The 12,928-nt window shown below is 42.6% G+C and overlaps 1 protein-coding gene across 1 annotated transcript in view; it reads left to right on the forward strand.

Moving 5' to 3' along the window:
- The window catches only part of LOC135220636 (ragulator complex protein LAMTOR2-like), a 35,668-nt gene extending 23,083 nt beyond the window's left edge, over positions 1-12,585 (forward strand). Inside the window, exons 2-3 of the mRNA XM_064257955.1 lie at positions 9,634-9,796; positions 12,037-12,585. Coding sequence (XP_064114025.1) covers positions 9,634-9,796; positions 12,037-12,183 — 310 coding nt within the window. The 3' untranslated portion in view covers positions 12,184-12,585. The remainder of the gene's footprint in view (positions 1-9,633; positions 9,797-12,036) is intronic.
- The last annotated feature ends 343 nt before the right edge of the window (positions 12,586-12,928 follow it).

Genomic DNA, 12,928 nt, shown 5'->3' on the forward strand with positions numbered 1-12,928 from the left:
CGCTCCTCAGGACGCTCGCCGTTCGAAGCAGGACGCTTTTCGAGCGAGGCAGGACGCTTTTGAGGAGCTCAGCAGGACTGCTTTTGGCGCCTCTCGTCAGGAAGCTCGCGCTTCCTCTCGTAGGGACGTGTCTGTTAAGACAGTTCCCGTTGCTTCTAAGGACGCTCCTCTTTCACAAGATGTCCGTCCTTCTAAGGATCGACGTAAGGGCGATTCCGTACCTGTAGCAGGTACTTCCAACCAACGGAAGTCATTGTTCAGGATTGAGACTGCTGGACGTACGCCCTCTCCTGATGGACGTTCTCCAGTTCCTCTTAGGGAGCGAAGGGGAAACATTAGTTTAGTCCAGGGAGTTCCGTCGAAGAAGAACAGCCGGTAGCTTCAGCTGTCTCGGACTATAAGGTTCTTGTCAGGCTGTTACGTTCATCCTTCGGGGAGAAGTTCCAGCCGGCAGCCCCTAGGTCTCCTCCCTCTCAACTTTCGTCTTCCAAGACCGTTAAGACCCCTGAGTTCGTCGAGATGAAGACATCGCTGTCGACCAAGAGGGCTTTTAAGAAGCTTCAAGACTTTATGTCTCGAAGGAAGGATCAGGGCAAGACCACTTTCGCCCTTCCTCCCTCTAGACTCGCCGGGAAAGGAGGAATTTGGTATGAAACCAAGGAGGACGTGGGAGTAAAGGTTCCTTCGTCCGCTCTGGGTGACTTCTCCAGTTAGTGGACGCTCAGAGGAGGTCTCTCTTATCGTCTGCTAAGGTGTCCTGGACTCCTGTGGAGACGGACCACCACTTGAAGGGACTGCTTCGCACCCTAAATGTCTTTAATTTCCTAGACTGGTGTCTGGGAGTTTTAGACCTTCAGTCTAGAAGTCCTGATTCTCTCAGTCTGGGGGAGCTGTCCAGCGTGTTGTCATGTATGGACAAGGCCGTCAGGGATGGTTCGGAGGAGCTAGTTTCTCATTTTGGAACTGCTTTCCTGAAGAAAAGAGCTCTTCTTTGCAATTTTACCGCTAAGTCGGTCTCTCCGCTCAGAAAGCGGAATTGCTCTTTGCGCCTCTTTCGGACCATCTCTTCCCCCAGGCTATGGTAAAGGATCTTGCAAAGAGTTTGCAAGAGAAGGCGACCCAGGACCTCTTGGTACAGTCTTCAAGACGTCCAGCAGTTCCTTCCACTTCGGCATTCAGTAAACCCCCGAAGAAGAAAGTCAAAACCCCTTTTTCGCCGGGGCATCCCCCTCGAGAGCAGCTCCTCGAGGGAGAGGTTTTTCGAGAGGAAGAGCTTCATTCAAACCCAAAACCACCAAATGAAGATCTCGTCCTTCAGACGCCAGTCGGGGCCCAGACTGGAATTCTTTGCGGAGGCTTGGAGGCAGAGAGGGGCGGATCCTTGGACTCTCAAGATAGTAAGGGTGGGGGGGTAACAAGATCCCTTTTTACATCCTCCTCCTTTAACATCAACTCCCAGAGACCTCTGTCCATCTTATCAGGGAGAGAAGAAAAGTATTCTTTTGGATCTGTTAGACCAGAATGGTCGAAAAAAGAGCGGTGGAACAAGTCTTGGACATGGAGTCACCGGGCTTCTACAACAGGATTTTCCTAGTGCCGAAGCAGTCGTCAGGTTGGCGCCCAGTCCTGGATGTGAGCAGGCTCTATCTTTTTGTAGAAAGATCAAATTCAAATGGAGACGCCTCAGTCGGTGCTGGGAGCCTTGAGAACCTGGCGACTGGATGGTGTCTCTGGACCTGCAGGACGCGTACTTTCCACGTCCCCGTCCACCCTCTTTCAAGGAAGTACCTGAGATTCGTCTTAGACAACAGGGTTTGGCAATTCAGAGCCCTTTGTTTCGGTCTCAGCACGGCCCCGATGGTTTTCACAATGATAATGAGGAATGTAGCGAATGGCTGCCATTCGTCAGGGATTCAGGATATCCCTCTACCTCGACGATTGGCTGATCAGAGCGTCGTCGAGGCAGAAGTGTCTGAAGGACCTTCAGTTTACGTTAGCCCTAGCAAAGTCTCTGGGTCTTTTGGTCTCAACTCCGAAAAGTCGCATCTGACCCCGACACAGTCCATCGTGTATCTGGGGATTCAGATGGATTCAGTGGCTTTTTGGGCGTTTCCATCCCAGGAACGTCAGCGACTGGGGTTAGAGAAAGTCGCAGCCTTCCTAGAGAGAGAAGCTTGTTCGGTGAGGGAGTGGATGAGTCTGCTGGGCACCATTTCCTCGCTAGAAAAGTTTGTCTCGCTGGGAAGACTGCACCTCAGGCCTCTTCAATTTTTCCTTGCGGAAGAATGGACGTCGAAAGAGGACCTGAATGCGATCCTAAGGATCTCCAACAAGGTAAAAGTCCACTTAAGATGGTGGCTCGACCCTCAGAAGTTACGAGAGGGCTTCTCCTTAAATCTTCTGACCCCGAGCCCCGACCTAGTGTTGTTCTCAGACGCTTCCATTTCCGGTTGGGGAGCAACACTAGGGGGGGAGGAAGTGTCAGGCTCCTGGAGAGGGGAACAGGTAGCCTGGCACATCAATGTAAAAGGAATACTGGCAGCGATATTCCTGTCGCTGCAGTTTCTTCGAAGACCAAAACTGTCAAGCAAGGTGTTCAAGTCAACTCAGACAGTACCACAGCCCTTGCGTATCTAAAGAATCAGGGAGGAACTCACTCCAGATCCCTTTTTCTCCTGGCGAAGGAAGTTCTGCTATGGGGCAGACGCAAGGCGCATCAAGATCCTGACAAGATCGTGGCAGGGGTCTCAGAATGTCAGGGCGGACCTTCTCAGTCGACGAAATCAGATTCTACCAACAGAATGGACCTTGCACCAGGAAGTCTGTCAACAATTATGGAGATTGTGGGGACGTCCTTCTAGTAGACCTGTTCGCTACATCGAGGACGAAGAGGCTTCCTCTGTATTGCTCCCCGGTTCTGGATCCAGGGGCAATTGCAGTGGACGCGTTGCTCTGGAACTGGACAGACCTGGATCTTTACGCTTTCCCCCATTCAAGATCATGGGGGACGTAATGAGGAAGTTCGCAGCTTCAGAAGGGACAAGGTTGACACTGATTGCCCCAATGTGGCCAGCAAGAGAGTGGTTCACAGAGGTCATGACATTCCTTGTGGACTTCCCAAGAACGTTGCCCTGGAGGAGAGATCTACTCAGACAGCCTCACTTCAAAAGGTTTCACCAAAACCTCTCCGCTCTGGCTCTGACTGCGTTCAGACTATCGAAAAGTTGGCCAGAGCGAGAGGCTTTTCAAAGGCAGCTGCGAGAGCAATCGCTAATGCTCGAAGAGCCTCTTCAAGAGCTGTCTACCAGTCTAAGTGGTCCTCCTTCAGGGCATGGTGCAAAAAAGGAAGGAATTTCCTCTTCCACACCGACCTCTGTGAATCAGATAGCAGATTTCTTACTCTATCTAAGAAATGTGCACAGAAATTGGCAGTTCCTACAATCAAGGGTTATGGAGTATGTTGTCTGCCGTTTTTTCGCCACAGAGGACTGGACCTCTCCGACAATAAGGATCTGCACGATCTCTTAAGGTCGTTCGAAACCACCAAGATTCCACAAGCAAGACCCCGCCCTCATGGAATCTCGATGTGGTTTTGAAACATCTGATGCTAAGTCCCTTTGAGCCTCTCCATGAAGCTTCTCTAAGGGACTTGACGAGAAAAACGCTTTTCCTAGCTTCTCTGGCGACGGCGAAGAGAGTTAGTGAAATCCAAGCGTTCAGTAGCCTAGTGGGCTTCAAGGGAGACAACGCTGTCTGCTCGTTGAACCCATCTTTCTTGGCTAAGAACGAGAACCCGTCTAATCCTTGGCCAAAGAGCTTTGAAATCAAAGGAATATCGAGTCTCGTGGGTCAAGAACCAGAGAGAGCCCTGTGCCCTGTCAGGGCTCTCAAGTTCTATGTGAATAGGACTAAAGAGATAAGAGGTCCCTCAGGTAATCTCTGGTGCTCGGTGAAGAGACCAGATTTGCCGTTGTCAAAGAATGTTGTTGCTTTCTTCTTGAGGGACGTCATTAAAGAGGCTCATTCATCTTGCCAGAAGACTGATATGAGCCTCTTTAAAGTGAAAGCTCACGAGGTCAGAGCCGTAGCTACTTCTTCTTGCCTTCCAAAGGAATATGTCTATCAAAGATATTCTTGATGCACCTTCTGGAGGAGCAATTCCGTATTCGCCTCACATTACCTCCGGGATGTGAGAACGATTTACGAGAACTGTAGTTCTTTGGGGCCTTACATTTCGGCAGATACAGTTTTGGGGGCTGAAGTAGCTCTCTCCCTATCCCTTAGCTTAGTTAGGTTAGTTTTATTGTGTTTTTGGTTGATGCTGAGATCTTCTGTGGAAATCTCCCATTCCTTAGTGTTAATGTCAGGGGTTTTTTGGTTAGTTGGTCAGGTGGTGGTCGGTTGCTTTGTTACTGCCATATGTTTGGCTAGATGGTCTTGTCACATTGTGGTCACGTCCCCGTTGACAGAGCATCCAGAGTGCACCAGACTACAGGTCCAAACCTGGCTGGCAACTCTGATAAAAGCATAAGCAGGCTTTAAGTGACAGTAATCACATAGTCTACTTTGCTATCAGGTAAGGAACCAATAAGTTAATCTTTTATTTAATTTAAGTTTCCTAAAAATCCTAGTCTGTCTCTACCCACCATCCGAAGGTGGGATTCAGCTATATATATATCTGACAGGTAAGTTTCATGAACAAAATGTTATTGTTATAATACAATTAAGTTTGTTCATACTTACCTGGCAGATATATATAGAGTGCCCACCCTCCTCCCCTCAGGAGACAAGGGTCATGAATAAATATGAATAGAAAATGGGAATGGTTCCTGATATCCGCCTCCCAGCGGCGGAATGGTACTACCACCCTGGCCGCCCCACTACGTGTGCCGCGAGTTTTGAAATTCTGTCGGACGTCAGAAATACAGCTATATATATATCTGCCAGGTAAGTATGAACAACTTAATTGTATTATAACAATAACATTTTTTGGTTAGTTGGTCAGGTGGTGGTCGGTTGCTGTGTTACTGCCATATGTTTGGCTAGATGGTCTTGTCACATTGTGGTCACGTCCCCGTTGACAGAGCATCCAGAGTGCACCAGCACTACAGGTCCAAACCTGGCTGGCAACTCTGATAAAAGCATAAGCAGGCTTTAAAGTGACAGTAATCACAGAGTCTACTTTGCTATCAGGTAAGGAACCAATAAGTTAATCTTTTATTTAATTTAAGTTTCCTAAAAATCCTAGTCTGTCTCTACCCACCATCCGAAGGTGGGATTCAGCTATATACTATATATCTGACAGGTAAGTTTCATGAACAAAATGTTATTGTTATAATACAATTAAGTTTGTTCATACTTACCTGGCAGATATATATAATTAGAGTGCCCACCCTCCTCCCCTCAGGAGACAAGGGTCATGAATAAATATGAATAGAAAATGGGAATGGTTTCCTGATATCCGCCTCCCAGCGGCGGGAATGGGTACTACCACCTGGCCGCCCCACTACGTGTGCCGCGAGTTTTGAAATTCTGTCGGACGTCAGAAATACAGCTATATATATCTGCCAGGTAAGTATGAACAAACTTAATTGTATTATAACAATAACATTTTTGGCTCCTAAATGCTCCTCTTTGTCCAATGAGCGCCCAGAGTATTCACTTGAGCATCATTCATCTGAGGTGCCTATCTCAGACTCCATAGTGCTCGTCTTGTTCTTCAGAGTACTACCCACCTCGTTCTTCAGAACACCTGTCTCCAGCCAGCTGGGCGCCATTTTCCTGGAGCTCGGTGCCAACCTCTAAGTGCTTGGTGCCATAAGAGCTCCCGGCACCAACTGAGCACTCACATTCTTCTGCTTTGCCTGCACTTATTTCAGAGGATCCCTTTGTTTCTCATATCAAGAAGCAATTAGAGGATGTATTGGCCGTGTTGCAGGGGAACAAGTCAGTTCTCTCATTTATTTGTCAGGGAGACTGTATGGTATCCATCAATATGAAAGATGTGTGCTTCCACATCATTCCAATACACCCTGAAACCAAGAAGTACCAGAGGTTTGTGTTCCAAGGCCAAGTTTTTTAATTTTGGGTTTTGCGCCTCAGACTGTCCACAGCCCCTAAATTTTTCACTCAAGTACTCGCCCCCTCTATCGCAATTGCTTCACCCTAATGGTTTGTCAGGTATCTATACATAGACAACTGACTTCTTTGGTCTCCATCCAAGAAGTATACGGTGGACCTAATGAAGACACTTCAATGAGCCCCAACTCAATTCATGATCTATTCGGGTATGAAGATAGACTCTTGATTTTTTAGGGTTTTTTGTCGGATAACAGAGTTCATTCTTGCATCCAGAAAGTTTGTCACTTTCTTGATCTCCAGTTTTGCTCGGCCAACGACTGGATGAGCCTCTTGGTGACCCTCTCTTCCAGTGAAGATGTTTGTTCCCTTGGGGAGACTGCATGCAAGATCTTTGTAGTTCTTCCTAAAAACCAGTTGGAGCAGAAAGACACTTCCAGATTTGTTTGTCTTCCCCATCACACTGGAGATAAAAGATGACCTTCAGTGGTGGTTAGAAGAAGGGAGATTCCTAGTAGGGAAGTTGCTCCTTCAATTGAACCCAAACCTAACATTGTACTCCAATGCATTGGATCTGGATTGGGGAGGAACAGTCTGGGAGGAATGGACACTTTCCTTGTGCGAGGCAGCCAGTGATCTCCTCTGGGCCCAAAACAACTAGACCCAGATTCAAACCTGATTCGTTCAAGACAAGTTAAATGTTCTTGAGAATGAGTTGAGCCGTTGCAAACAGGTTCTACCTAAGGAATGGTTGCTGAATCCACAGGTGTGCACTGACCTGCGGAAACAGTGGGGAAACCTGTTGGTAGACATCTTTGTGACGTTGAGAAACCAATGCCTGCCCCTGTATTGCTCTCCTGCCCTGGTCTCTCTTGCGTGGACAAAGGATGTGACGGTACAGGATTGGTCAAACCTGGAGGTTTATGTCTTTCCTCCTTGCAGTTTAGTCAGGGAAGTCACAAACAAATTCTGGTCTCATCATAACATGTCGATGATCCTGATTGCTCCTTTCTGGCCACAAAATGCATGGTTCCCGGACCTATAACTTCTAACAGATTTTCCAAGGCTCTTTTACAGCATCAAAATCTGCTCTAACAGCCTCATTTCAACAGGTTCCATCAAGGTTTAGCCACTCTTGCCCTGATAGGCCTCAGACCTTCAGAAAGCTTGTCAGAGCAAAAGGTTTTGCAAGAGAAGTTGCAAATGCTATTGCTCAGGCCAGACATGACTCTTCTACCAGAGTCTATCAAGCTAAGTGGGCAGTGTTCTGCAGTTGGTGCAGGAGACATGGCATCTCATCGTCTGAAAGATCTTTAGCCCAACTAGCAGAATTTTTGCTGTTCTTGAAGACGTCTCAAGGTCTTTCAACATCCACCATTAAAAGCTACAGATCTATGTTGAATTCTGTATTTAGACGCAAAGAATCAGGACATTTCTGTCTTAGTTAAGTCCTTTTGATACTGCTAAAGTCTTTTGATACTACTAAATAAATTACTCAATCCTCTGTCGCCTGGAACTTGGACGTGGTGTCACGTTGGCTTTCAGGTCCACCGTGTGAACCATTACATTCTACTTCCCTTATAGACTTAACTAGAAAAACTCTTATTCTCATTGCATTGGCCACAGCAAAAAGAATCAATGAGCTTCCAGCCCGTGATAGATGGGTCGGTTTCACTGAGGGAGATGCAGTTTGCTCTTTTATCCTAGGGTTCTTAGCAAAGAATGGGAACCCTTCCATCCCTTGGCCTTGGTCCTCCACCATCAAGAGTCTTACAGGAATAACACTATCTTGACATAAAGAACCAAGAAGATTAAAGGGGACTTTCATAACCTCTGGTGTTCAGTTATATGTATTGCTGAGTCTCATTTGAATATCAAGGAAGAAATCTTACCATTGTTGAAGGCGAAAGGTCTTTACATTCGGGAGGTAGCCACATCTTTAGCTTTTTAGCGTAATTTCTCCCTGACTACGATCATCCAATCAACTTATTGGAAATATTGATCAGTTTTCGTTAATCATTACTTGCACAATGTAGAAACAGTTTGATGACTATACTAGTATGTTAGATCCTTTTTCTGCAGCTAGCATGGTGCTAGGGAATGATGGGTAGAAGTGCTACTTCTATTTTCTCTATCTAATTCCCTTGTGTAAAGTCATCAAGTTTTGGGAAGCCTGGGGGTGCTTGGTACCTGGAGTACCCACCATTTATTTCTTTGAATCAGATGGGCATAGGTATGTTTTTTAACTTGGTGTACAGGTAATAGATTTTGTTGGTTATGGTCGTATCACACCCAGTTCAAGGGCATTGGTTTTGCTTTGGCAGTCATAGGACCACTCCATGACTCCAAAGCTCCCACTAAAGTAGGGGCAGCTCTTGACACTATAGTAATGTCCACTATGGGTTGAAATGAGCAACGACCGGAGGCAGTATCTTCCTGCTTTGGCTCTCACCAGGTAAAGTTGACAGTAGCATTCCCAAAATGCTAGTTTATTTATCTCTTTCAAATTCAAAGTTGTACATGTCAATGAATCCCACCTGTCAATGTGGGGTTCAGCTATGGAATTGCTTGGTAAGTTACGTACTTATATAAAAGTGACATCTCTATAATAAGATTTTATATGTACTTACCAAATAATTACATAATCCCCACACATGGACATAGAGCATAAATAAACTGAGCTCTTCAGCTACGTTGTACCTGTTCTTCCCTGGAAGTGGGCAGGGCACTTACCTGTACCAAAACAACAGAGTGCTATTGCAGATTTTTAAGTCTAAAGCTGCCATTAAGAAGAAACTATAGCTTTGTAATTACTTGTTAAGTTCATATTTATAAAATCTTATTTTATAAAAATTTCATGTTTCTTTGGGAAGTACAAAATATTTTTAATATTTTTGTTAGACTTGGGTAAGTCTGTTAACTAAAAAAATTCTGCCAAGTTTCGGCCCTTTCAATTGAGGTTCCACTGGTAATTGCCTCTTCAACAACATAGTCACAAAAAAATTTCTATCTCTCCAAGCTGTGCCTGCAGTTGGCTCCGTTACTAACTGGATATATTCAGACTGACTTCCTTCCATGACTGCTGTGTACTTGAGAATGGAAGTGGATACCTTGATTACCTTAGTTCACCCAACCCTGGACATGATCCAGTGGTTCCATTGGAGTCTTTATCAGCTTCTCACCTTATCAGTCTTACCTGCCTGTTAAGGCTGGAAGTGGTAGATCATTTGTCATCAGTAGAACAGTTGCCCCACAGTCACTTTTGGGTTTAATCCCTACAACTTTAGTTGGATACTTACTGTTCAGTACCCAAGTATTCAGAGGACTATCCAGGTGAGATCTTCCAGGAAATCCTGTCCTATACTGATACTTCGTACAGTAAATGTAAATTAGTGAGAGCTTTATGACATGTCCATTAAAAGGAACATCTGTATGTTGTATTGGTTATGGGATATTTATTCTTATCTTGATATAAAAATTCCTTCAGCATATCTGCTTGTCATTACCAATGTAGGATTCTGTCTGGTATTCTAAAGTGAATTTTTTTTTTTTCAGACTGCTGAACTTGGAGGGAGCACTCTTAGCTTTTACAGGCTATGGTGATCGGGATGCAAGAGTCACTGCTGCTATTGCAAGTAACATTTGGGCTGTGTACGATAAAAATGGACGAAATGCCTTTTCAGAGGACAGGTTGAGCATGGTTCTCATGGAATGTGAGGTAAGATATACAGTAGTACAGGAACAATTTTATCAAATTAAATTATTAGGGCATATAAAACAAACTTTGTTGATGAATACAACACATTACTCTATTACTTTATTTATAGGTTTAGTACTTTATTTATAGGTTTAGTTGTGGAAGGGTAAAATATTGTAAAAATAAAATCTTTTGAAGTGCAAAGGTAATGCCGTCTCTGCTTGTGAACTGCACTCCTGGGCGAGAGTCATGTTTAACCTCTCTTGGCCTTTACCGGTTCATTGCCCGTTTCGCTTGTGTTTGGCTGATATCATGGCTTCTTCTGCTCCTTCTCGGCCTTGTCAATGTGCAGTAGGTGCTGTTCTATGGCTCAAAATATATATTTTAATAGTTTATATAAGTATTGTGTTTCAAATCTGTTCACCTGTTTCTCAACAACAGTATGGCTAAAAGAAACAGTTGGATATTTCTTATGACTTTGAATTTTAATTACTTCCCAGACCCTAGGCTCTTTGTCGTGGTTTTATGCTCCCCAGACTCCTTGTTTCTAGTGGAAAGAGTGTCGGAGAACAACCACTGTACCTACAACTGACTTTTCTACATGTAATTACTTATGAGAAGATTAGAAAGAGTTTTCTGATTCCTTCATCCACCCCCTCAAATTTTTCTTTCTATGTTCAGCCATTTGCACATTTTGTTGTTAACCCCAGTATTAGTATGACTTTGAACTTGTTTGACTGATTTATATGGTTATGAGTGCTAGTGTAGTCCATCAAGACAGGTGTATCCATCCTTCAGATGTATTTTTTTGGCAGACATGGGAAGATCTTGAATTAATTGTAATAATCTCAATTCTGTGACAGGTACACTAAAACTGGTTCAGCAGCCAAAGCTGTAGACTCCTTGAATCAAACAGAAAGTAAAACGATCCCTTTTGAGATTGTAGTTCCTTACGAAAGTAAAAGACCAAATGAACAAGAAAATGCATGAAACAAAACCCTAACTTGACTTGTAGTGACCCCTATTCTTGGGATTGAATATTGGTTAAAGTTCCAGTTACTGTATTTAGAACAGTGGTGAAGGTATTATCACCATTAAAACTGGTAAACTTTAATAAAAAGATGGTCAATAAAAAAATTTTAGTTAGGTAAGGTAATTAAAAGAGATGAGGTGGCCAATAGAAAACACTTCAGTTCAGCAACTACAGAGCTAGCTTGTCTTTTACAAATATTATCATAAATATACCTGACATACTTAGCAAGTCATAATACAATAAAAATAATTTAGTGGACAGGGTTTTTACAGATATGAAAATCAGGAAGAATTAATCATTATTTTAATCAGAGGAGTTGCTCACCAAAGTGTAGCTGGAAAAAAAAGAAAAAGAAAAAGAAACCTGTTGGATTTTTGAAACAGCTCTTTTCAACCTCTCTATGTAGGCATTTGTTATTATAGCATGGTTGGAATGCCTGTATTCTGGCAGAGCTGAGCTACCTTTTAATTTTTTTTTTTAATTTTTTTTTTTTGGGGGGCCCATTAGCATTTGTATGGTTTGGTTCAATTTTCACTAATTTTATAATTATTTAATGATCTGCTGACATTGTGCCTTACCAAGTTATAATCCTTTTACTCATAGTCATGTTAGGCTCAGTTGCTTATCATTAAGCATATTATCACTAACTGGCATTTTACCCATTTTCTGCCATTTCTTTTATGGAGTAAAGTAAGCATATTTAGTTAGTAAGCGAACAAAAAATGTTTTCTTCAGCACCCCATTTAGCAAAAGTATAGTGGGATTTGAATGAGATGATTATTATGAATTAGTTTACCACTGCTTACTAATCCACCTTAGTAAACTCATAGGACTCTTGCTTGAAAGATATACTCTTAAATGCTATAAAATTAAAAACTTTGGAAACAATAAGGAAAGAGAATAAAAGAAACTTGTATCTTCCAGAGGAGCTTAAACAGGTTCCTTTCTCAGGTGAAATTTAAGTTGTTAGCTAAGCAGAGACCAAAGGGAACACATAAAAGGGGAGAGTTAGAAAGGCCAAATTAATGCTAAGAAGAACTTTTTGAAATCAGTACAGCGTGCCATGTAGGGCAAACTATAGGTGGCACCACCAACTGTGAAAACATTGAAAGAGAATTAGGCTCAAGTTGCATTTGAAGCTTGTTCAGTGTAGAGGTTTGTTAATCTTGAGATATTCATGCTTAAGGGTTCCCAAAAATTAATTATATTTTTCTCATTTTTATTACAGGATGGCAAAGTTTGTGTAACTCAAGTTGCTAACCTCCTCCTATGTATATATGCTAAGGAAAACGTAGGGTTTGGTATACTGAAAGCCAAAACTCAAGCTCTGGCAAAGTACTTGGATGGGCCTTTACGACAAGTTGCCACTGCATGATTTGGAAATGAACTCTCTAATTTATTTGTATGACATTAGTATGATCATTGTATCTGTATGTTATATTTTTTCTAATACATTTTGTAAGAATTGTAGCTTTTCTTTAGATTACACAATACTGTAAAACAAGTTTCTTGTAAAGTTTAAGCATAAGCCAGCAAATTTTATTGGAATTTTGGTGCATTAATTTGCTTGTGTACATAACAGTACTTTTTTTAATTAAAGTGAATAATTTAAACTTCAAATTGGTTTAACATGTGCATGGATCACACTTGGAATGTAAAATTTCATGGATTACAAAATATGTAATGTAAGGTTTTGCTGTATACTTCATATAACTAATATACTTGGTAATTTATGTGCCATAGGATTAATGTAACAATAAATTTCTAATGAAATATATATGTACTTTGATTTAATTATTAGGTGACTTTGATATCCTTAAAAGTTTTAAAGCAAGCATTCTTGCATGTAAAAACTGACGACCTGTAAGGGCCTTGTAGTATTTCTTTTGGCAAGATTTGAAGGTAAGTGTAGAGTATCGGTTTCTTTTGTCACTTTCCTGAATTGTAATCTAATCTAGGGCACTGACCCAAGAAGTGACCTGGGACATGGTTTTGCAATTAATTATATATCAACGATTTGTGATTTACAGATTAAAAAATGACAGAAGTACACAAGCCAATATAGAGCAAATTTTAAGGAAGCTAAAACCAAAAAATTGAACTAAGTTTATGTTTTCAGT

The sequence above is a fragment of the Macrobrachium nipponense genome, chromosome 2 (genome assembly GCF_015104395.2).
Source record: "Macrobrachium nipponense isolate FS-2020 chromosome 2, ASM1510439v2, whole genome shotgun sequence".
In the NCBI taxonomy this organism is placed as follows: Eukaryota; Metazoa; Arthropoda; class Malacostraca; order Decapoda; family Palaemonidae; genus Macrobrachium; species Macrobrachium nipponense.